The sequence below is a fragment of the Apodemus sylvaticus genome, chromosome 7 (genome assembly GCF_947179515.1).
Source record: "Apodemus sylvaticus chromosome 7, mApoSyl1.1, whole genome shotgun sequence".
Lineage (NCBI taxonomy): Eukaryota > Metazoa > Chordata > Mammalia > Rodentia > Muridae > Apodemus > Apodemus sylvaticus.
The window spans coordinates 54077104-54104030 of NC_067478.1; the positions used below are offsets into that span (position 1 = coordinate 54077104).

Sequence of the window (26927 nt, forward strand, 5' to 3'; positions counted from 1 at the left end):
ACTGCATGGAGGCACGAGGAGTAAGCTTTAACTAAGATTAAACACCAAAAAGAAATTCATCTGGTATTATCTCTCAATGATGGGAGCTAAAAGATTCCCTCCCTGGAAACAGAAGTCTGGAATCACCATAAATATAAGAATCCCATTGGTCTGCTCTAGAGCAGAAGTGCTCAACTTTGGACTCCTTGATAACTCCTTTTTAATTCTATGTAGGAACATGTGTCTGTATGTGAGTATGCACATGCAAGTTCATGTACCCATAGAGGCCAGAAGAGGCACTGGATCCCTGGAGCTTGAGTTACAAAAGTCTGTGAGATACCGGATATGGGTACTGGGGACAAAACTCTGGTCCTGTGCAAAAGAACTTTTATCCTCTGAGTCATCTCTACAGCTCCAAGGATGCCTGCTTGCAATCAAACACCTGCCTTATATTTAGAGCATCTTTTGGACTGACTGCAGCTGGGGAAAATAGAAATGAGAGTCAACTTAGGCTGTATATTTGGAAAAAAGTTGATTGAATATTTTAAAGAAAAGATTAAAACTTCTGGACAGTAAAATACTTCATAAGCAACGCCAGAAACCAAACTAACCAAACATAAATGATTTCCCATGATGTATAAAGAAGTTTTACAAATTACTAGAGAAATATAAGTAAATAAGCAAAAAAGGGCAAACTATCATAAAAAATAAGTACAGGAAAAGATAGGTGTTCTTTACTAACAAACAAATGCAAATACATGCAATCAATCAATGTGTACTGTATACACATAAGGAAATGTTACCATAAACCTATTAATATATACAACTAATATGTGTTAATTTTAAAAAAGAATATAAGAAAACATTTATATTGTATTTAAAAATATTCACAGTAAGCTGTTCTAGGTAAATCAACAATCAGCATAAATACTTGTGGCAGACAGCTAGAATAGAATTCATCATAGAAAATGTACCAGCATAGGTAGGTGTGTTAGGTTTATTTTGTGTTTATTTTGTTAGGCGGATCAGAATGTTAGCACTATTCTGAATCAGTAGAATTAAAAGAGCAAAACTCAAGAAAACCACAGCTCACTCAGCATGATACTTGGGAGACTCAGCCATATTAAAGAGGAAGCAGCTGGACTGTTGTGATATTTTTCTGACCACATGAGAGAAAAGAGGTAGTTTCTGCAAAGAACCCAGAGGCTAAAATCTAAAATATGCAGCAAGAAAAAGGGGGAAGTAACCCGGATGTGCAAGCACTGGGATTATAGGCAGGTAGAACTCTGCACACATTTTGTTTTTCAAAACCTTGCAACAAGGTTAAAAAGGGAGGTAAACATCAGCCATCTGATTCTCAGAAAAAAGTGTCAAAAACATATGCTCATGAAAAAAACAAAAAAACAAACAAAAACCAGCCTCTTTAAGATTGGGTGCCAGGAATATTGGATTATTCCCATGCAAAAGAATGTAACTAGGCCTCTCACTCATACACTGTGCAAAAAATCAACCCAAAATGGATCAAAGGCCTAAATGTAAGGTTTGAACCTTTGAAAATGTTTTTTTTTTAATTCCAAAAAATTTAAAGACACAGCCATTAGTGCAAGGATGAATTGTAGCTCACGCCTGTGGTCCCATAACTCATGAGACTGAAGTAGGAGGATCTCTCATAAATTTAAAACTAGCCTGGGTTACACAGTGAGACCCTGTCTCAAAATTTAAAAAAAGAGAGAGATTTTACAGGATAGTATTAAAGAAAAATGAAATGCTATTTGCTAGAAAATGAATGTTATGGAGCAACAAGTTAAACAAAATAAACAGACCAGAAAGACAACTAATGTATGCTTTTTCTTACATATAAAATCTAGATTAACAAGAAGACAGCAGAGGTCCAGTGGGAGGTCAGAGGGAGAACAAAGGAGGGTAACGGGTGTAAAGTGACCCAAGTGTATTATAATCATGTTTGAAAATGCTGTGATGAAACCCATCATTATGTACAATTAGTATACACTACTTGAGAAGTTAAAAGATGGGGAAAAGTGGGGGATGGCTAGAATATATGTGAATGCAAGGTTCTTTCCGTTCAACTTTCTGTGAAACTAAAAGTGCTTTAAAAATCAAGTCCACTTCTTAATACTGTGAAGCTGGTCCATTTGTATAGATGTTACCTGCTCAAGAATAGGAGCTGAGGCCCGGGTTCCTAAGCCTTGGTCCTAAACCTTGATGGCCCCTGATTTTTCTAGGCCTCCCATCTGTTCCAGACTTCTCTAGGCATCTAAGATATTTTATAGTTGGACTATGATTTGATGAGGCTGATAACTGTTTACAGTTGCTCAGTTGAAGGAAGAAAAGGACATACATTAAAAATACAGGGAGAACAAAGATAAGGAGCCAGGTCCCAAGGAAGTTTACAGACTAGGGGTTATGGTCTTTCTGATGTCCTACTGTTAATTGGGTTGGCTGGTTGGTTGGTTGGTTATTTATTTTGTTTGTTTGTTTTGTTTTACTCTGTTTTTCAAGACAGGGTGTCTATGTGTAGCCCTGGCTGTCCTAGAACTCCCTTTGTAGGCCAGGTTGTCCTTGAACTCACAGAGATCTGCCTGTCTCTCCTCCTGAGTGCTGGGATTAAAGACAAGTGCCACAGCCACCATGCCCAGATAGGGTCATTTCTATCCGCGTGTCTATATCACTCTTCTCTTGCTCCTCTTTTCTGTACTCCTTGGATGCAATCCCTTAAACAAACTCTCTAAAGAACATCAATACTACTTCCATCAGGGTAAAGCTGTAACACAGTGATAGAACACTTGCCTAGCTAGGCTCTGGTTCTATCCTGAGCACAAAGCAAATACCCACTAGTGCCTCTATTTATTATATTGTCTGTATTTCCTGAAAGCATGTGTGCATGTGTGGTGAAGGTTGGAAGATAACTTGCAGGAATTGATTCTCTTCTTCCACCACGTGAGTTCCAGGTTGACAGGCTTGGCAGTAAGCGCCTTCCTTACTCAGCTCAGTCACCTTTCCTCCCCAGGCCTATCTTTTGAGTGCCCTTTTGAGGACAGTATACATCACAAGGCCCTTAGTAGTCTGATAACTAGCCACACTTGGGTCAGGGTCTCCCTGGTCCTGTCTGTTTGACTTAGACCAACCCATCTTAGACAGATCCTTTGGTTTCTCAACAAGGGCCTAGATTGGGAAGTATGTTACTCATAGAAGAAGCCATGGGTAAATTCATTTAGCTATACATGATGATGAGGATGATGATGAGGAGGAGGAGGAGGAAGAGGGAGAGGAGGAAGAAGAGGGAGAGGAGGAGGAAGAGGGAGAGGAGGGAGAAGGGGAAGAAGGCAGTGGCTGCAGTGGCAGCAGCACTGGTGGTGTCGCCTCAGCATACGTTTGAGGAGTGGTTATGGAAAAGAGGCATGTGGATAGCAATAGAGACTTAGCAACATAAAGTATGTGTGCAAGGCCTACAGCAGCCAGGATACCCAAGGCATTCTGAAAATTCCATTCTCAGCAGGCAGTATTTAATCTCTACTCACTTTAATGTCATGTTTTAATTTAGAAAGACATCTGTCCCATTCCTCATTATTCTAAGTATTGGGACTATTTTTATTGTATTTTACTTACAGCACTGGGAGGGAACCCAAGGCCTTGTAATAGCTAGGCAAGCGCTCTAACAACTGAGGTACATATATCCTCAATCCATTTTATTTTGAGACATGTTCTCACTACATTGCCCAGGTTACCCTTTCTTACATAAAACAAGCCTCCATCTGTTACCCTTCTGACTCAGCCTCCCAGGTATCCATGACTAAGTATTTTTTTGTTTTGTTTTGTTTTGTTTTTTGGATTTGGTTTTTTCAAGACAGGGTTTCTCTGTATAGCCCTGGCTGTCCTGGAACTCAACTCTGTAGACCAGGCTGGCCTCGAACTCAGAAATCCGCCTGCCTCTGCCTCCCAGAGTGCTGGGATTACAGGCATGCGCCACCACAGCCCGGCAAGTATTTTTAAATGAGAAAATAAAATATTAAAAGAGATCATGACAAGGATTTTAAGGCTCATCCCAAAACTACATGAACTTTTCCCTTAGTTTTGGCTATGTCTACACCTTGATATTAACCCTAATTGTGGTCCTAGAACCACTATTAATTATAATACAGTGATTTGGGAAGACAATTTTGCCTGCACAGCTGACACATAAGAAAAATGAGTTTTCTGGCAAAAAAACAAAAACAAAAACAAAACAAAACAAAACAAAACAAAAAACCAACAACAACTCTTACTTGAGTTGTGCAAAAGCACCTTTTTTCTTAGTCACCAAGTGCTTGGTAGCTGGCATTCTGCATTCTGAGTTTCCCTAAGTCGGGCAAAGTTAGGAAAACCACTTTCTTTATCTCCTTTCACATAACTCACAGTGGACCTGAAACTACTGAGCTCTGACATGAATCAGAGGACTCAGGGAAAGGTAACCAATCTTTAGGACCTCATTTCAAGAAAAATTACTTAGATTCATTTACTAGATAATAATACTAGTATGACCAAAATATTCTATGATAATTTTACTGACTTGAATATTTTATAGATGCCCATGCACACATTTTCTTCTGTTTGCTTGCTTATTTGTTTTGAGATAGGGTCTTATGTGGCCTAGGCTGACTTTCAATTTCTTTTTTTTCTTTTATTTATTTATTTGTTTGTTTGTTTGTTTGTTTTTGTTTTTTGTTTTTTTCGACACAGGGTTTCTCTGTATATCCCTGGCTGTCCTGGAACTCACTCTGTAGACCAGACTGGCCTCAAACTCAGAAATCCGCCTGTCTCTGCCTCCCAGAGTGCTGGGATTACAGGCGTGCGCCACCACCGTCCGGCTGATTTTCAATTTCTAACCCATGTCTACCTTTTCAAGTCCCAGGCAACAGCTACCATATGCAACTTCCTCAATCCCACCTCAAGAAAACAAAAATGTAGGTCTATTCTGACAGCCAGAGAGAGTGGAGTAATTTCAGGGGGAAATGTTTACCTTTGTGGTTCTTTTATTACCAAAACAAAAATTAGGGAGCATTGGGGATGGATATGAAACAGACTCTTATACTACTAACTTAAACTCTGACCTCTGTTTTTGTCTGCATAGATTTCTGCAGACCCAAATATTCCAAGGTGATCATTATATGAGCTACTAAAGACTAAAGAAAATAGAAGTATAAGTTATGTGCCTAAATTAAGAAACAAACAAATTTGGGAGACAGAACAAAAATTTCAGCTATTCCCCTCAATGTTTTAAAATAAATTAGCAATAGCACTTATCATTTCCATAACAAGTAACTGTTTTTGAGATGGCATTTCACTGCTGCCCAGGTTCACCTGGGACATCTAGGTTCCAGTGGCCCTTCCACATTAACCTGCCATGGACTGAGACGACTGGAACAACACACTATGCTCTAATACTTCCTGATTTCAGCACTGTCTGTTGTGGCTATTTGAGACAGTCTCTCTTTGTGACCCTAAGCTGTGCTAGAACTCACTATGTAGACAAGCTGGTCTCAAACTTACAAATATCCACCTGCCTCTGCTGTGCTAGGATTAAAGAAGTATGCCACCAGGTTCAGCCAGTATTGTCCTGTAAACTGAAATCTCTGTTCTTCTAGGTCATCATTGAAAACAGAGGCAAACCACTCTGTATTGAATGTTCAGATCAGAAATCATATACACACAAACTAGACAAACTCAGCAACTGTGTGTGTGTGTGTAAAACAATAATAGTCAAAAGAGACCATCAATTTGAGAGGCAGTAAGAAAGACACATGGGAGATATTAGAAGAAAAAGGAAGAAGGAATTGGTATAATTATACTTCAATTAATTTTACAGGCAGAAAAAATAAAATTGAAAAAAAGCAGTGCTAAATAATTACTGAACTACTTTTCATAGCTATTTAGTACCTAGGTAACTACAAATGATGTTCATTTCTAATCAACCCTCAATCGATACAGAAGCTTTTAAAAGTTTAAATCATTTTTTCTACATTAATGATCTGCAAATGACAGAAAATGACATCTTTAAAAAGAAACCAAATGTGAAAAACAGATGTCAGGTGATAAACCTGATGTCAAATTGGATTTGAACAACATAAAGTAGAAAGAGCTACTATAATTAAGGGGACAATCAGACTCCAAGAGAGTTGGAGTTTTCTGTCACATGAGGCTGTTTAAGTCAGCTGATGTCTGCATGAGGGCTGTGAGGAAACCATGTGATACTGGCCTCAGGATAACAACATCTCTGCTTAGAGACTCTTACCTAGTAGTTCTGACCAGTGTTACTGAGATAAAAAGAAAACCGTAATTCATCATAACCTTTGCAATTCTCTTCTTTAGATGCATTAAGTCATTTATGATATGGGTATTAGCTGTACATGTTTCTTCTGTATAATATTATTTCATCTATCACAGCCAGGAAGAAGAAGTGTTCTAAATGGGAGTGTCAGGCATGCACCCAGAGACTCACTCATTCACTTACTCTCTTTTGGCAGAAAAAAATAATTTCAAGAGCCTGGCATCAGACAGCCACATAAAATTACCAATAGTTGTCACCATAAACAAGTAATGATGAAGACATACTTCAATCCACGTTTCCATGGAAGGTAAGCATGGTGGCCAACACCTTTTTTTTTTAATTATTACTTTCTTTATTTACATTTCAAATGTTATCCCTTTCCCCATTTCCCCTCCAAAAACCCCCTAACCTATCCCCACTCCCCCTGCTCACTAATCCACCCACTCCCGCTTCCCTGTCCTGGCACTCCCCTACACTGGGGTATCGAGCCTTCTCAGGACCAAGGGCCTCTCCTCTCACTGATGTCCAACAAGGCCATCATCTGCTACATATGCAGCTGGAGCCATGGGTCCCTCCATGTGTACTCTTTGGCTGATGGTTTAGTCCCTGGGAGCTCTGGAGATGCTGGTTGGTTCATATTGTTGCTCCTCCTATGGGGCTGAAAACCCCTTCAGCTCCTTGGGTCCTTTCTCTAGCTCCTTCATTGGGGCTCCTGTACTCAGTTCAATGGTTGGCTGAGAAAGTCTCTCTGTATTTGTCGGGCACTGGCAGAGCCTCTTAGGAGACAACTATATCAGGCTCCTGTCACAACCACTCTGGAAATCAGTTTGGCAGTTCCTCAGAAAATTGGACAAAGTACTACCAAAAGGACCCTGCTATACCACTCCTCGGCATATAGCCAGAAGATTCTCCAACATGTAATAAGGACACATGCTCCACTATGTTCATAGCAGCCTTATTTATAATAGCCAGAGCTGGAAAGAACCCAGATGTCCCTCAACAGAGGAATGAATACAGAAAACGTGGTACATTTACACAATGGAATACTATTCAGTTATTAAAAACAATGAATTCATGAAATTCTTAGGCAAATGCCCAACACCTTTAATTCAAGCACCCAGTAAGCTGAGAGAAGAGGACTTTGAGTTCAAGGCCAGCCTGAATCACATGGCAACAATCTCTTGAAAGAAAATAAAACATTCTCACGGTAAACTGGCTTTTTTTTTTTTTTTAATGAGCTGCTTAAGTCACATTTGTCTTCTACATTTTTTCTATTTATTTCCAAATCAAATTTGAATTTAGAATAGTTACTGAGCACTCCTTAGGAGCCAAGCCCTGTAAGAAACTAGTAAGTGGGGGTTGGGTGGGGTAGGAACAGGGTGGCAGAATCAAGAGAAAAGGCATCTTCTGCTCCCTACTTTCCAGGTCTAGGCCTCTGCCTGGTCACTTTCAAAGGAGCAAAAAAGTCACTATCACAAATAAATGCCATACTGTCATTATTCTCTCTCTCTTTCTCATTGGTGGAAAAACAAAACAAAACATGTTTTAAGAGTCAAAAAGGTATGGTCCGAATGGCATGGTAAAATCAGTATTGAATGCAGGACTGTCTGGCCCTCTGATTCTGGAGGCATCTGCACACATGTGGTATCTGTAAATTTAGACAGGCACATACATACACATAAAAATGAATGAATGAAATGAAAAAAGGAATAAATAAATCCTTTTAAAAAGTATAAGACTCAAATATTATCTTTTCAGAAAGCACATCTTTTAAAATCCGTATCTTTATTCCTTCACATTTTTAAAGGAACTGGACACATTAATAAATTCCGAGAACAAGTCTTCTCTAATTGAAAACAAACCCTTTTGCATATTATTTTCTTCAAAAGAATCACTTAAGAAAATTCTTCGCACTCTGGGAGGCAGAGGCAGGCGGATTTCTGAGTTTGAGGCCAGCCTGGTCTACAGAGTGAGTTCCAGGACAGCCAGGGCTACACAGAGAAATCCTGCCTCGAAAAACCAAATCCAAAAAAAAAAAAAAATCTTCAAGAACAGAAGGGAAAAAAAGAGGAAAGGAAATGACAGGCAGAGGAAAATAAGACTATGTTACAAAGAACAACGGCACTGCAGTTTCTCCACCGTTGCTTCACTAACTGCCTAAGACGAGCAGGGACTACACTGAAGGCCATGGATACCCTCCTGAGCACCAGGAAGCTCTCTAAAGTCAGCATGGACTTACTTACGTCAGATGCTCTGTGGAAGGCTCACATGAAGACAGATTTCCTAAAGTAGCACGTGGGAGAAGCAGATACTCAAGTTTAAAAGTAAATGTGACAGCCATGCCTTTAATTCTAGTACTCAGAAGGCAAATTTCTAAGTTTGCAGCCAGCCTGTTCTACAATATGAGTTCCAGGCCAACTGGGTTTATATAGTGAGAACCCAATTCAAAAATAAATACGAACAAACAAAAAAGTAAACATGGGGTGTGGGAGGAGGACTGACCTTTCTCAAGAAAACTACCTTTACTTATGTTTAATAGAATTGTTTTTTTCTGGTATGAGTTTTTGTTTCAACAATGAAAGATTAGAAGACGGGTCTGGAGAGATGTTCTTATCCTGGTCAGAGGTTAAGGACATGCTCTGCCCTTGCTGAGGACCATAGCTCAGCTTCCAGCCAACGCCTGTAACTGCAGCTTCAGAGGATCAGACACCCTCTTCCGGCATCTGCAGGCAACTGCACTCACAAGCACATATTTATATGTATGCATATGGGAAAAGATCTTCACCAACCCCTACACCTGACAGAGGGCTAATATCCAATATATACAAAGAACTCAAGAAGTTAGACACCAAAAAACCAAATAACCCTATTAAAAAAATGGAGTACAGAGCTAAACAAAGAATTTTCACCTGAAGAACTTCGGATGGCTGAGAAGCATCTTAAAAAATGGTCAACATCATTAGTCATTAGGGAAATGCAAATCAAAACAACCCTGAGATTTCACCTCACACCAGTCAGAATGGCTAAGATCAAAAAATCAGGAGAAAACAGGTGCTGGCGAGGATGTGGAGAAAGAGGAACACTCCTCCACTGCTGGTGGGGTTGCAAATTGGTAAAACCACTCTGGAAATCAGTCTGGTGGTTCCTCAGAAAGCTGGGCACCTCACTTCCGGAGGACCCTGCTATACCACTCCTGGGCATATACCCAGAGGATTCCCCAGCATGTAATAAGGACACATGCTCCACTATGTTCATAGCAGCCCTATTTATAATAGCCAGAAGCTGTAAAGAGCCCAGGTGTCCCTCAACAGAGGAATGGATACAAAAAATGTGGTATATTTATACAATGGAGTACTATTCAGCCATTAGAAACAATGAATTCATGAAATTCTTAGACAAATGGGTGGAGCTGGAGAACATCACACTAAGTGAGGTAACCCAGTCTCAAAAGATCAATCATGGTATGCACTCACTGATAAGCGGATATTAGTCTAGAAACTTGGAATACCCAAGTCATAATCCACATATCAAATGATGTCCAAGAACAGAGGAGTGGCCCCTGGTTCTGGAAAGGCTCAGTGCAGCAGTATAGGGCAATACCAGAACAGGGAAGTGGGAAGGGGGGTATGGGGGAACAGGGGGAGGGAAGAAGAGCCAGGAAAGGGAAATCATTTGAAATGTAAATAAAAATATATTGAATAAAATAAAAAAAATTAAAGAAGAGAAAAGAAAAAATGTAAAATAAATTTGTAAAAAGGTTAGGAGGCATCAGAGGAAAGACAGGTCATATGCCACATATATTTTTCTGAGTTGGTGTGCCAAAATGGGTTTAACACCAACTTTTCCTGACCTACCTGTGTAACCATCATTCTTGTCAATTGTACAAACTAGTTGACAAGTATAACAAAGCTTCTTCTCTTGCATTCTGTACTGCCCAAAGGTTCTCATGAATGAACAGTCTGCTGAGATGACAGATGTATTGAGAGCATTCACGAGTAACTTTATACAGGTGTAAACGGGTCATTGTCTTGTTCATCTCAGCAAATAATAAAATTAAAGAGCAAATAGTAACATGTTCATCTACTACACTTAAACTTTTACAAAGTTCTTCTCAATTTTCTTACCTCAGCTCTCCTGTCTGCACTTTAATTTTTATTCACCAAATAACAAATTTCCAAACAATTTAACTCTGATAGGCAATTTAAATTTTAGTCGGACTGTGTAAGTGAGGGCACAGCTTCCTTATATACCTTCCACAGAGGTAAGCAGACAAAGTGACCACCGAGTTCTGGCTGCTCTGCTGTTCCTCCTCTGACATTTTAGTATCTTGTTTTCTTCTTCCCCTGCTGACACTCAAAACCCTGCAACTGCTGTAAACTCGGGTGTCCTAGGGCCAGCCCTGGCTGGAAGCCTGCAGCACCTCTCACTCACGCTTTAATTGAGGTCCTCTGCCCACTCACTCTTACTCATACCCACTTTTCCCATATTATTGAAGCCTCAGTTCTTGTCTCTGTCATGTTCAGGTTTCTAGGCCTGAGGAAATAAGCTCTTTAAAAAGCTACGTGCAACAGGAAGACTCTGGATATAGCCTGAGTAGCTAGAAGGTAGGAATCCATGCTGGATTATCATTGTAACTCTTATTGCCAGAGTTCAGACTGCTGTACTACACAGACTAGAAGAAGAGACCAGGATTTGGCTAATTCTAGGACGTGGATCTGGAATGTCCCCAGAGCTGGTGGAACCTTGAGAAGATGGGGCCCAGCAAGTGTCTTAGATCACTGGATCATGTCAGTAAGGAGACAGCAGGAATCCATTCCCCTCCTATCTCTCACTTGCTTCCCAGATGTCATGAGGTGAGCAGCACCTCTGCTACATGTTCCTGCCATGCCAAAGGCCAAAACCACCAGGATAGCTAAGAATGGACTGAAGCCTCTACAAGTGTCAGCCAAAAACCAAACCAAACAACAGCAGCAAAAAACAACTGTCTTAAAGCTGATTATAACAAATATTCTATTACAGGAACAGAAAGTTAACTACTAACAGCTAATTTTTCTTTAGATCTTTATTTTTCTGTTCCTAGAAATTTAGCTTCAGAGCATATTTTCCAATCTCTCTCATCCATATATATATACACATATATGCATACAAACCTACATGTCAAAATCTAGCAACTGTATGTTACACATTACTTTTTATTCTCTCATCAATTAAAAGTAGAATACTTTTCTTTTCTAAGTTGTACATGAAGCTCATACCTGAAATCCCAAACACTCAGAAGAGGCAGAAGTAGAAGTATTGTTGAGTTCAAGGCCAGCCTGTGCTACTCCATGTAGTCTAGGCTAGACTGGGCTACAGATGGAGACCCTGTATCAAAGTATATACAGACACTCAGATCCCAAGTAAAAACTATTTTCCAATTTTCTCAAAAGTAGTATCTTCATGTTGATGATTACATTTAAAAAGGAAAAAACAAGAAAACCTCCTATGAACACAAACTCTATGCAGCAGTCAGCTGACAGGTAGCACACAGCTGAAGAAACAGCAACAGGAAAATACAGATCCTCTTGCTCTCTCATCCCTACCTGGTACTGGTCACCTACTTATACACACAAATATTTGTTTGTCAGGTCAACTGTATTTAAAACCAAATAAATAAGATCTCTATGAAACGATAAATTGGGGGCATACTTAGAGTCTGACAACTCAAAGTCACACAGAGATTTCTGGAAAACGTTCACTAGCAGCAGAGAGCAGTCAGCAGAGGAAATAAGAAAATCCTAACACAGCCTTTTAAATGATTCATGTGGAAATCAGAACCATTAGCTAGGCCTTCAGACAAATCAATAGCTTAGCGTGGTCTCAAGTGAACAATCTCCACCATTCTTTCTCTCTGCTCTCTTGGGGAGGGGGAGAAAGCACACAGAAAAAGTTCTAAATTTCTTAATGAGGCGGTTATCCCATTAATTATGTTTTTTTTGTCTCACTGGAGTTAAGCAGCCAGCTGCATCTGATGTCACTGCTCCTGAAATCCAAAGGACAGCAACTACTTAGGGGTGCTCACTGATAACAGTAACTGCTCACAGAAGCAGTTCCGGGGCTCTTGGCAAGGCTGCGTATTCAGGCCACATTCTGAATGAACTCATCTACACAAATTCAGACTTAAAAAAAAAAAATCAATACCTAAGCAAGTCAAGAACACATGAGGTTTTTGTTTTGAGAAGGCATCCAAACTGGCCTCAAATTCCTGGGCCTAGGTGATATTCCTGACTCAGGCCCCTAAGTACCTAGAATGGTAGATAGGCATATGTTGTCACATCTGACCCAGGAGGCAAAAAAGAGTTGTTTAACCTTAAAAAGAAAATTACTGAAGAAGCTAAGGTTAATTCACAAAGCCACTCAATCATAATTGTGTCTTGTGAAGTTTTTTTTCTTTGTGTGTTTTTTTGTTTGTTTTGAGTCAGGGCCTTTTAGTTTGGAATCACCTTCTGATCCACTTCCTGAGTGCTGGGATTACAAGTATGTCCCATTATACCTGATTTATTTAGTTTGGTTTTTTATTCATTTTTTAACTTTATTTTTTTTTCTTTTTAACAATTGAGTTTTATAGTTAAACAGACACCTATTCTGATCACACACATAAACTTCTTTTTTTTTTTTTTTTTTTTTTTTACACTCAGGAGCCCATTCTAACCTCATACAGCAATCTCCCAGCCTCAGTTTCTCAAGCACCAGGATTACATTTTTCATGAACTCAGATGAGACAACCCGATCTTAACACAAGTTAAGTTCCACCACCCATTTTGTGCTCAGTGCTGTTACCATCAAGACAGTGTCATGTCCTGCAGCCAAGGCTGTCTTCCAGCTCACTGTGTAGCTACTTCTAGCTCAAACCTGTGATCCTCCTGAGTCAGCTCCCACTGCTGTCCTACATGCTTTTACACACAGCCCAGTGGGGGCCGAGCTCCCACAAACCAGCCAGGCCTGGATGGCTCTGGAGGTGACAAGCACCACAGCAACTTCCGCTCCTCCACAGATCCGTCTGGTTACACACAGGAAACGTCAATTCCAGAGTAGATCACATCTCATCCAACAGAAATGGACATCTTTTGAAAGACTGGGTCTTTTAAGACTTCTAGTCAGTTTTCTGTACACATTTCAGTTGAAACTTGTTACAAGAAACTTATAAAACCAGGGGACTCATTGAAATACATTATCTGTAAGATTCCTTTTCAGAGATTACCTGATCTCACTATTGATTCAAAGATTATCCTCCACATTACCTTTCTTCTCTGCTATATTGTTCTCCCTTTTACCCAGTCAGTCTCTTCAAATTGAAAGGTAACAGCTGAGAGCCAGGCCATCCTATATTAAAGACTGACGCAGTGGTATGAGGATCCTAGGTGGTTTATTAGTCAGGGATAGTCTCCTTGGAAGGTATGTAATACACTCGTTACTTCACCCTGTAACATGGCTTCCAAAACATTGGAAAGGATCCTTTGCTCAAGTTAGACTCTGACTTCATCTGGCCACTGCGGCTGTTGATCATCGTCATCTAGAGAATCTCCTTCTGGTAAGCTATCACAACTGGCACACTGAGATCACAAACGTGTACCACTGTACATTACAGCTTCCATGATGAAATTTATGTTTTGTTTAATTTTCATTTATTTTTATTTTGGGGGAGAGGTTGCAAGGGATGTGGAGGTGAATGGGATTGGGGTGCATGATGTGAAATTCACAAAGAAGCAATAAAAGGTTTTATAAGGAAAAAAAAGAATTTATTCCTGGGAAGGTGAGACCCCTGTAGTTTGTGTTCTAAGCTCTAAGTACTCTAAGTACATGAACCTCCCTGATGCTGATATCACCATTACCCAGTTTCTATAGCATTGTTATTACTTACTACAGATAATGGGACCCTCTGCAACCAGCCAACCTCAGTGAAAACCACAGTTCAAATTCTTTCTACAGGAACATAAAAAAGCTTTTGGTCCCCTTCAGTTCATGGGTGAACTTCAAAAAATTAGAAGTACTTAACACAGGTTAAGTAATATCTATATCATAAAACACTGTGAAGCAACTGAAAACATCTGGCAAATCAGGTATAGTAGCTTACAACTGTAATCCTGGCACTCCGGGAGGCTGAAGCAGGACTGCTTTAAGTTTGAAGCGTTTTTCTGATCTACATTAAATATTTATTACATTTTTACTACTTTAAAATATGGATTCACTATATATATGTATTGTATGTAGTGGAGGGAGGAAGGAAAGGAGGGAGAGAGACAGAGAGACAGAGAGAGAGACAGAAACAGAGGCAGAATTGTGTGTGTCAGTCTTTGGCTCAGTCTGATCTCAAATTCCCTATGTAGGTGAGAATAATCTTGAACTTTTGATCTTCTTGTGCTGCCCCTCCCCAACAAGTGCTGGGATTGTGAATGTATGGATTCATAAATGCACTGGGTTTATGATGAACTGGGGATCAAACCCACAGCTCCATGCACACTAGGCAAGCACTCTGCCAATGGAGCTATATTGAGCCCTTAAATATATTTTAAAAGAATGCCTTCCAATGTAATTTTGCAAGTCATTTCCTTTACTATTTCATACCTATTAATAGCAGAAATAATAGATATTTCTCAATTATCCTTTAATATAAAGAAAGCAGTTTCCCTAGTTATTAAAAATGGAAAATGAATTACTAGGTCATTACCATGTGCCAGGTCTCCTCACATACTCTATTAGTGAAGTGAAATATTAAGGATATCCAGGGCAGGAGGCATTGTCCTTCACACTACAATCCTAGAATTTGGAAGGTGAGACAAGAAGATTCCTAAAGTTCAAGATTAGTCTGAGCTACAGTGTGACGGCCTGAGTTCAATCACCAGAATCTAGTACCCATTGCAGCTTACAATCATTTGTAATTCCAGTTCCAGAAGATCCAACACCTTCTTCTGATTTCCAAAGGCACCAGGCATACATGTGGTACACACCCATATATTCAGGCAAAACACTAACACACATTTTAAAAAATGAATAACTAAATAAATCTAAAACTCTGGCATTGTGGCACACATGCTAATAATCCTAGGCAGATTCATGAGGGCCTGCTGGCCTGTCAGCCAAGCCTAACTGGTGAGTTTCAGGTGAGACCCTGTTTCAAAAAATAAGGTGGACAGCTCCCAAGGAACAACATTTCCGAGGCTGTTCTCTAGCCTCCATACTTACACACATATACATGCACACACACAGACATCATACATACATACATACATACATACATACATACATACATACATAAACACAAACATACAAATAATAGATATGAGAAAACTGAAGTAGAGAAAGGGTAACTGGCTTAAAGGTCACATGGAAAATTAATAGCAAAAGAAAGGGAGGGCAGCAGGGCTGGAGAGATGGCTTGGCTGTTTAAGAGTACTGGCTGCTATCACAAATGAGCCTGGGTTGAGTCCCAGCACCCACGTGGCAGCTCACAGCTGTCTACAACTAGTACTCTCTTCTGACCCCTATGGGCACCAAGCATGGACATAATATACAGACACACATGCAGGCAAAACACTCATACACATAAAAAGTTAAAGAAAAAAGAAATTGAAGGAGGAAGATAGCAAAACCAGGATTTAGTCATGGGTGTGTCCCTGCCTTAGTTGCTATGATACACTGCCACTCTTTCAGGGAAAAAGGATGAGTCAAAGTCAAGGAAGAAAACACTCATAACAAAACTACTTTGTCTGGCTTTTGAGGAACACTGACAAATTTAAGAGTTGCTTGGAAACTCTAACAGGACCAGTGGAATTTTTCTTTTTAAAAATTCACTGTTTTAGGTAAGTCAGGGTGGTAAAGCAAGCCTCTAATCCCACTCTTGGAAGGTAGAGGCAGAGGCAGAAAGACTGGTTGACACAAGTTCAGGCCCAGCCCTATCTACCCAGTGAGTTCCAGGCTAGCCAGGGCTACATAGCAAGACCTTATCTCATAACCACCAAAAAACTACTGGTAAATAAAAACAAAGTTTACATATAAATAAGCCAGATAAATAAAGCATATTCTCACTCGTATACAGAACACCAGCTGATCTGAGAGCAGATAGTAGTTACCAAAGGTTGGGAAAGGTGGGCAGGAGAGAATGGAAAAGAAGTTTGCATTTGTTGAGTGTAAGCTACCACTGACCTGCATTCCCACATCTTTGTTCCTTCTCCTTCCTGCCCCTCCCCCACCCCAGACTATCTCTTATTCTTAGAGCCAGGCTGGACCAGAACTTACTATGTAGCCCAAATTGGTTTCCATTTTGCGACAATCCTGTTGTCTTGGCCTCCAGAGTGTTGGGAGTACAGCCATAAGCCTACCATACCCAGATACTAAGCACACCCTTTTAAATTTTTTGATTTTGAGAAATAGTCTCAGCTAATGCAGCTTGGGCTAGCCTTAAATTCCCTCTAGAGCCCAGGTGGGCCTTGAATTTGCAATCCTGTTATAGCTTCCTACGCAAATGGCACTGCAGGTTTACTGCAACCAGGTGTAGCAAAGAACTTTTTAAAAAGGCTATTGGAACCACACCAAGGCCACAGTAAACAGTAACCGTTATAGAAGAACTATTTTGCCAGAACCATGCATTTGTTCAAGTCATTTAAAAAAAAGTATTCATGTGAGTACCCTGTGACTGTCTTCAAAAACACCAGAAAAGAGTATTGGATCCCATTACAGATGGTTGTGAGCCACAATGTGGGTGCTGGGAATTGAGCTCAGGACCTCTGGAAGAGCAGCCAGTGCTAAAGATGCTGAGCCATCTCTCCAACCCTGATATTTTTTAATAGAATAAAACAAAACCACAAAACCCAAGATTTTAGTGCATAAAGTAAATCAAGGATGCTAAGGTTCCAACTCAGTTTCTGACCTTCAGTTTTCCTTCAGCTTTGTAACTACCATTGAATTGATACAAATCCTTAGTCCCACAGGAATCCCCAAGACCTGAGTGTTAGGGTGCCTGTTGTGGAACAGCCAACTAATGCTGAAGAAACCTAAGGTCTGACACAACTGAAAGCAAATCTATCTTTACACTACTTCAGACAAACGTTACAGTTTGTTATAATGAGGAAGACATGTTCCCTACAACAAAATGACAACATAATATCAGGTAGTTTTCAAGTTGAAATTGATGATTTACATTCAACACAGAAGCTACATTTTCTTTCTCTCTCTCTTAAAATTCTAATTCAATTTTTCTCTCTTGCCAAAATTCTTCAAAGATTAAGGAGGAAAATGTGGAAAGCAAGAATTTTTTTTTAATGGCACTAAAAAGAAAGTAAGCTGGGACCTTTAATCCCAGTGTTCAGAGGCAGGGAGAATCTCTTTGAGTTTGAGGCCAGCCTGGTTTAAAATAGCATGTTTCAAGCCAGTCAGGGCTACAAAGCGAGGTTCTGTCTCTGATTTTGTTTTTAAAGAAAGTAAGTACTTTAGGATTCTAGAAGATTGTGTTTTTAAAATAAGTTCATATTTTCACTGAAGAGAATTTCTCAAAATAAAATATAGGTATTAAATCGCCTTCCAGAAGTGGGACATCTAGTTACCCTATCTTTGAGTTAATATACATATAAGATGCTATTTTTAAAGATGAATGTGAATGTCCTACCCCATATATAAATGTCAATTCTCACCAAGGAGACTTGGATTCTAAAACTGTCTAAAACTGACTCACAAGCAAAGATTTATGGACAAGGCTGCCCTTAGTAGCAACTTACTTCTAACAGTGAAAAGGACTTGCAGCATAAAAATCATGGTACTTCCAGATGATGAAATACATATTAAAGTTTTCAATAAGTATGATATAAAAATTATATACATATTGTTTTTTAAAATCATTAAGAAGTTATTAAAATAGTTTTAGAATCATTGTTAATTGCAATAAGAGTGTAACTCAGTGAATTCCTAGGAATTACAAGGTCCTATATCTGATTTTTAGCATCATACACACAAAAAAAGTTGACTGTGGTAATCTTAGTGGTATTTAACTTTCATCCTTTGACTATTATAAATTATCTACAGTGTATCTTTCCCCCCTTTTTCTTTTCCTTCCTTCCTTCCTTCCTTCCTTCCTTCCTTCCTTCCTTCCTTCCTTCCTTCCTTCCTTCCTTCCTTCCTTCCTTCCTTCCTTCCTTCCTTGCTTTTTGTTGTTGTTGTCTTTTTCGAGACTGAGAACTGCTCTCTAAACCAGGCTGGCTTCTAACTCACAAAGATCCACTAGCCTCTCCCTTCTCTAGCTCTAGGGCTACAGTGTATCTTTTTTGGGGGGCGGGGGAAGATCAATGGTAGAAATTGAGCTTCCAGCTTCACACATGGCAGCAAACCCCAGGCCCTGGCTTTATCTCCACATCTCCCTGTGCTTTACTTTATGACAGTCTTACCAGGCTGCCCAGCATGACTTGAACTGCCTCAGCTTGTCAATCAAGTGGCTACAACTACAGGCCTAGGTCACCCCTTTGCTAGATAACAAATTTGAAGGCAATCTGGACTACATGAGACTGTTTCAAAAGAAAGAGGAAGGACTGTGCAGATGGCTCAGAGGTTAAGAACATTGAGCTTCCAGAGGACCCAGGTTCAATTTCCAGCAACCACATGGTGGCTCACAACTGCCTGTAACTCCTATTCCAAGGGATCCTAAACCCTCACACAGACACCAATGTACATAAAGTTCATTAAAAGAAAGAGGGAGAAATTGTGCAAATGTGTCACTGGTGAAATGAGGGGAAGAATATGTGTAAGCAAGAACATGAAGAAAGTAAGAGGAGGGCTGGAGAGATGGCTCAGCAGTTAAGTGCACTGACTGCTCTTCCAGAGGTCCTGAGTTCAAATCCCAGCAACCACATGATGGCTTACAACCATCTGTAAGAAGATCAAATGCTTTCTTCTAGTGTGTCTGAAAACAGCTACAGTGTACGTACATATAATAAATAAATCTTTTTAAAAAAAAAAGAAAGTAAGAGGAAATAGCATGAAAGGCAACATACAACTCACCATGTCTTCACAAAGACAGGGTAAAAGTATGTTTCACATCATAAGTTTCTGATATATTATTACTAACTTTGCTTGTGTAGGTTTTCCATAGCTTTATTTTTTTAACTTCAAGATGATTCTCTAGGGTAATATAACTAGTACTGTCTTGGTTAGGTAAAAAACATTTTCACTTTACTCAATCACCATTATTTTTGGTGATCTATTCATAGATAGCACTGATTGAGAGTGATTGTTCATTTTGCCTACCCAGCACTATTCCTTCTGATGGGAAATGGCTTTCAGCCATCCCATAGGTCATAGTGAGACTATCAATAATAATGCCTATCCTTTGTCAAGCCTCCAGGCAAGCATAAACTTGATCACTCATGGTATTCCTCCCACACTGCCAATGGGGTATTGTGAAAGGAAAGGGCACATGACTCCAAGAAAGGGCAAGAACTTCTCTCTCAGGTTTTCTTTCTCTAGGCCCAGAGCTGTACAATCATGTGATCTGCAGATGCTACTCTCCTGTCACTCTGAAACCAGTTGTCCTAAAGATGAAATGTCAGACAGCACATGAGACCCAGTGAAACAGTCTCCAAGATCTACCTGAGCCTTAAGTCAAGCCATGCTTAAAGTTTCAGGTCACACGAGCAATTAAATCCCTTTCTGGCTTTGAATAGGTTTTCTCTTTCTTCCAACTAAATGAACTCTAGGGCTAAAGAGATGGCTCAGAGGTAGAGTTCTTATTGTTCTTGCAGAGGACATATGTTTAGTTCCCAGCACCTAAATCACATGGTTCCAGTTCCAAGGAATCCAATGCCCTCTAAGATCCAAGAATATTTGTGCATACATTGTTCACATAAGCACACACACACACACACACACACACACACATGCAAATAAAAATAAATAAGCAAATCCTTAAATCAGTTCTAGCTGGTTAACTGCTTAACTCTGTCAAAGAAACATTTGGTAATTTGTTGTGTTAGAAATGGCTTAGCACTTTCTACTCTTCCAGAGGTCCTGAGTTCAATTCCCAGCAACCACATGGTGGCTCACAACCATCTGTAATGGGATCTGATGCCCTCTTCTGGCATGCAGATGTAATGCAGATGGAGCACTCATATACATAAAATAAATAAATAAATCTTTAAAACGAAAAAGAATTATCACTTCCTTTTTTTTTTTTTTTTTTTTTTTGGTTTTTTGAGACAGGAACTCACTCTGTAGACCAGGCTGGCCTCAAACTCAGAAATCTGCCTGCCTCTGCCTCCGGAGTGCTGGGATTAAAGGCGTGCGCCACCACTGTCCAACGAAAAAGAATTATCATTCATGAACTACCCAGGCTCAAACTTATATACTACAACTAAGCTGATATTATAACTTCATATATATTCATATATTATAAGCATATCATATATTATAAACATGTTTATAATAGGAATTCACTTAAAATTATACACATTTATTTCAAGTTCTAATAAGTTAATAGCTACTAAACTAAGACGTTACAAACTTCTTTTATTTAAAAAAATACTACATTATCTGTGTGAGTGCATGTATGCACATGCCACAGAGTGCACGTAGAGGTCGATGCACAACCTGAGGGATTCAGTTCTCTATTCTACCACGTAGGTCCTAGGGGTCGAGCTTGACAGCTCAGTGGCAAGTTCCCTTACCCACTCAACTGTCTTGCTGGCCAAACGTCTTCTATTCTTGATGTTTAATACTCCATCATGTTTCCAGATCAACTGTATTTTTCAAGTTCTATCCCTCTTAAATGTGTAGCCTCTTTCCTGATCTGATCATTCTATTCTGAAAACCTTCTAGTTTGGTTATACAGTTGTCAAGGAACAAATAACATCAGGACATGGTAGTTCATATGTGTAATTCCAAAATTTAGGAAGATGCTGAGGCAGAAAGATTCCTATGAGTTTGAGGTCAGTTTAGGCAGGTAAAAGTCCAGAGCATTCTGGGATGCAGAGTAAGAAAACCATAGAGAGATTGTGTGTGTGTGTGTGTTCTTCCTTGCTCCTCTAGTTTTACCTTATTTAAAAAGCTAAGAGTTGAACAAACTAGTTCAGGAGTAGCAAGTCTTACTAGAGTTAGAACACCTTTGTAATCTTTGAGCCACTGGATTTTCACGATTTAAGAGACAGTGACAAATTTCAAGAGCAACTCGTAATTACTTTGCTTTGCTTAAGCAATTCAAATTATTCTGAGTAATTTTCCATTTGCAGTCTCTAGGAACAGCTTCCGGTTTTAGGTGGAGCTCGCAGCGTGACCTCATACTAGCTCCCCTCCTTCTCGTCTGGTATCTAATCCTTCATAGACTTGTCTCTCAGGCTTAGTCCCTAGTTTAACCACCTTCTTTCTGTGCTACCTCAGCCTAGCAGAGCTCCACAACTCTCACTGCATTTCCTCACACAGCTTTCCTTTCAGTCTCCCTGGCTCCCAGCTCTCTGCTCTATGATTCATTTTCTTCAAAATGCCTTATTATGAGTTTACTTCTTTAATCACCTTCTTATAATTTCCTTTTTAATTTTCCTCTAATAGGGTCTTCTTACATAACTCAAGCAATCCTTGACCTTATGGTAATCCTTTGCCTTCCAAGTACTAGGGTCTCAGGAGTGCATCAGTATACCTGATCCATGGAGTTGTTTTCTGTCTGTACCTCCTCCTGTTTAAGTATTCACTCACTCATTATTTAACAAACAAGAACTGATCAAAATAGCATCTCAGAGGCTTCTAGTGGTATGAGAGTGGTAAGACACATTCACCATAACTACAGGAAGACGAAAACATATCCAGATCAAGTTATAGACAAAGGAGAGGATACTAGCCATGGTTCAGACTCTGAAGAGCTGGATGTCACAAATCAGAATTGGTACAGAAGTAAAATATAAAATCCAATGGAAAGGATGCTGAGGTTCCTAACTCATGAAACTGGAAGAAAACTGCCACTGATACACAGGGACAGCAGAAGGAAACAGGCGTAGAAGAAGCATAATTCTAGGGTGGGTGTACTTGCCAAACTCCAGATCAGAACACATGGTCAGATAATGGATTTCAACAAAAAAATATCAGAATCTCCAGGAATGGTGTTTTGAGGGACAGTGCTATTGAATATCAAACTGAACTACAGCAGAAAACATAGTGCGCGCGCGCGCGCGCGCGCGCGCGCACTCACACACACACACACACACGCACTCAGGTATATAGGTGTATCCAGGTTAAATGGCTTCAGTAAGTACATAAGAAAACATTGAAAAGGTAAATATAGCAGCAAATATGCAATCTACTGCCCTACAAAGCTGTTTTCCTCTGGGAATATTTTAATGGCTTTGGAGTTTCAGTCTGATTTTGTTCTTTCCTACAATACTTAGCATCTTTATGTATCACCAGGAATTTTAATCAAACAGCTTTAGGTACCCTTGTCCATTCTACAGCATCCATGTGCTATCAATGATATATATGGACTATTAATATACAATTAATTAAATTGCTGCAAGTGATCCTTCCAGGTCTCATTGATAAACTTTGTTCCATAAGCCATAGACTTCTGAAGTTATTAAAAGCATCAATAGATGAGCTTGCCAAATAGACAGCCACTGTTAAGTCAAGACTAGCAACTCTCTCCAGAGTTTTTAGGTAGACCTTAAATCACACAACCAAGTAAATATACTAAGACTACTAAGCCAGATATTCTATATTGGTGAATTGTACAGCATAAAGAAACTCAATAATGCTGTAATTAAAAAAAAATAGATCCTTAGCAACCTTACCCAAAAATCAACAAATATGTTTTAACCAAAATGTCAGTCACAAGAAACATTATATCCAGGCACTAAGCTATTGTTCTTAAATATTTAAAGTTCTAGAAATCTTTATGAAATGGAAACCCTGCTAAATTGCTATGTCAAAACCATTATCATTCTAACTTAAGAAAGTAAATTGAACAGTCCCATGCCTTTCACTATAATAGGAACTGATCTGTATCACACATCAAAATCTGCCTTAAAGGTCTGATGACAACTCTAAAAAGGGACTTTTTTATCATAATTATGGCATGTCAGTAACATGTTTTTCCTTGTAATCTATCCACCACTTCTCTATAATGTCTGCAAGGGACAGATATTTGAGTTATGCTGACATTTCTTCTAATGGTTTCCTTCCTTCTCTTAATACTTACTACTCGGTCCACCAGAATCATTCCAACCTTTGTCATAGACAGAGACATCACCTATATCCTGCTAACACATCTGTCTGCCTGTGGTTAAGGTTAACAGCAGGTTATTTATGCCCTTGGAGATTCAAAATGGGTCGAGAATATAATAAGCAGATTGTGAGCCCTATGAGGAAAGGGCTATGACTTGTCCACTGTTGGAAACTCTAAACACCAGAGTATTTGGTTTACAGGACACTCAATAAATATTCCTTCCTGTCATTAAACTAAGGCCCTTTCACAGATCAGTGCACAAGTAACTACAGAATCAGGCTATTCTGAGGTATACCTGAATTTAAGAAAAAGTCCCTTAAGTCCCAACCTCAGTTTCAGTGACTAAATATGTCTGTATCTAGGAAGACTATAAGAAGAATTCTATTACCCATAAAGCTGTGATGGAAACTCAAAACTTTTTAATTTAAAAATGACAACACCTTCTCCATTTTTCCCTACAAAATATCGTGTGTGTGTGTGTGTGTGTGTGTGTGTGTGTGTGTGTGTGTGAGTGTGTGTGAGTGTGTGTGTGAGTATGTGTGTGTGTGTGTGTTGGAGGGAGGGGGTGGGAACAGATCTAGAAGTCCAGCAACCTACCACCCTATTTCTGCTTATCAGCCTATAATCAGCAGGTTTAAGATGGACTGATGTCAGGGGCCTAGTTGGGGCCAGACAGAACAATGTAACAATGACAGCTCTTCACAGTGGCAGTGTTACTTGTATTCACTTCATACATAAGTTGCAATGATTAAATGAGTTAATATTTGCAAAACACTTAGAACTGAACTATGTAAATTAATAAAGTAACTTTTAGTCAGTTTCCAATGATAGTCTTATAGAATTGCCTTGCCAAAAGAAATTACTAGGTTTAGAAAAATGTTCTAATTGTACACTTCTTAAATCTAGGGCTAGAAAGTCCCATGTTCATGCAAGCTCTTCATTTCATGGCTGGAAGAAATTAACCATATAATTCATATTTGTAAAGAAAAAAAAGTCAGAGGTCACGGAAAGCTTTCACTATTAGTATTAAATTTGATCCTCACAACAGTATGTAAGGAAGATCATGAAGACAAGTAAAATTCACACTATTTACAAGTGAGAAACCTGAACCAGAGAGGTTAAGTCGTTTGCCAAATGCCACACAGTTGGTGGAAAGGTCTAGACTAGATGCAGGTAGATGCCCCATTCAGATTTCTTTCCTCAAGGCTGCAATTTGGGCTCTGGGCTTATTGATGTCACGTGTGCAAGGGATGATTCCAAACTGCTAAAAGAAGAGTCCAGAAGCTGGGGCTATCTATATATAGCTCAGTGGTAAAGGGTTTACCTAGTATGCATGAGGCCATACATTCAATCTTCGTGCCAGAGAGGGAGACAAAGGCAGAGACAGAGAGAGACAGGAAGAAATAGATTCTGGGAAAATTTTGAAAACGTGAACTTGAAAAGTTAAGGCAATTCTGTTGAGTGGAATTAGAGGTAATTTTAATAATCATTAGCTGGCAAAATACCTATTGAAACCATAACAAGATACCACAAATGCATACACCACACACCGCCAACACAGATTTTCTAAACAGTCTCTCCAAAATACGCCATTCAGAGATTACCAGACCCTGAGAATATGGGCGTCGGTTTAAGACTGAAAAGGCTGCCACTTCCCCTAAACGAAGACCAAAAGGCAAAGGCTCGCCGGAAAGGAGGGTGAGGACATGGAGGTAACGAGGCTCTCGGGGGAATAACGCGCAGGTTGCAAACTCCCAGCCACCAATGAGCCTAAGAATAAGCTCGCCATCTCCGGGCTGCATCTTCCTACAGGCTCCGCACCCCAGGGCAATGGCATGAACCCCGCAGCTAAAGGTGAAAGCGGACTGGCCACATCTGCAGAATCCAAAATAATCTCCCCGAGAGGCTGCCTGGCGCATACCGGCACAGGACGTTATTTTAAGCACGAGCCCCAGGAGAGCGGCCCGAGCATCTGCCCAAGAGCATCCCATCCGAAATGGGCTCGGGAGGCAGAACAGGGAGGTACAGCCGGGCGGGGGTGGGGGGGAGAGGATGCAACCGGGTAGGGAGGTGCAGTCCGGTGGAACCCGCTGGTCTTACAACCACAATCCGGGGCGCGCGACCCCTCCCCAGGGCACGGCTCCGCGGCGCGCGTTACCTTGGTGTAGAGCTCGGACGCGGCCATGGCGGGCCCAGCGCCGACGCCCCCCGCCTAGGCGGAGGCCGCAGCTCGCGTGGCGGCCGCCCGCGCGGGTGAAACGGTGGCGGGCGGGGAGCAGGGGAAGGGCCGGGCCGGGCCGGGCAGGGCGGGCCAAGCTGGCTGGCGGGCGGGCCCAGGCGGGGCGGGGTGCGTCAGGCGCTAGCGGCGGGCGGGAGCCTGACAGTCATCACCTCTAGGGCTCGGCGGCCGCGTGAGCCCGAGGCGCGTGCTCGGGGACTCGGGGGGCTCGGGGTACCAGCCGCGGCCGCCTCAGTCTCCCCAGCCGCCTGGTCCACACACACAGCCCTGCGGTCTCCTCAGTAGCCTCGCGTCCTCAGCCCCCTGGCTCCCAGTTTCATCAGCCGCTTCGCCTCCCGGGAGGCCTGGTCTCCGTACCCTCCTTTGGCTCCTCCGCTGCGCGCGATGCCGCCGCCGCCGCCGCCGCCCTGTGCATTGTGGGAGCGGGAGGAGGCTGCGCTCGAGCACTGCCGCCGCGATCCCTCCCGGCTCTCTTGGGCTCACGCTGCCTCCCATCGGCGGCGGGCACCGAGCATCCTCAGCCCACGCGGCTGACAGCCTCAACCTGCTTTGGCGGAGTGTCCCCCACCCCTAGTGTGCGCGAACGTGGGGCAGTGCGGGAGCCTGTCCCGCGCGAGGTCTGGACGGTTAGAGCGCCCGCCTAGACCTGGCAGCCTCAAGGATGCTCCTCCTGGCCCCGCTGTTTGTAGGGAGAGGACTTGAGGTAGCAGAGAGTTAGAGGAAGGCCTCTCTGTGAACCTGCAATTCCAGAAGAGACTTGCTCACTGCAGGGCAGGGAAGCTGCACCACACGGAATTTGAAGGATGCCCAAGGTCACTCTGGACTTGGGTTTGCACTATGGTCCCTTGGTGATGGAAGGATATAGGGTGGGCGCTAACATACGGAAACTCCAATGAACCTGAAAACAAGATGGCCCTGGGGGAATGGCCACCTTCAACTTGTGCGTATACATAGGTTCGCCACCATTCAGAACAAGACCTTTGTTCTGCAGTACCTGAGGCTGATCCTGAAGTCACCTGACAATGGCAGCCTACTGAGAGAACCTCAAATGCTTGCAATCCTAACTCAGTCTATTCCGTGCCCTTACACAAACACAGGGATGTGGTCATTTTCATCTTCCATGTTCTCTCCAGCCACACTTTCACGCTCACTTGGGATAA

General features: G+C 41.1%; 1 protein-coding gene across 1 annotated transcript in view; it reads right to left on the reverse strand.

Annotated features, from left to right (window-relative positions):
• Myo5a (myosin VA) overlaps positions 1-26168 on the reverse strand; it is a 159709-nt gene extending 133541 nt beyond the window's left edge. The window contains exon 1 of the mRNA XM_052187803.1: positions 25687-26168. Coding sequence (XP_052043763.1) covers positions 25687-25713 — 27 coding nt within the window. The 5' untranslated portion in view covers positions 25714-26168. The remainder of the gene's footprint in view (positions 1-25686) is intronic.
• Between the last annotated feature and the right edge of the window lie 759 nt (positions 26169-26927).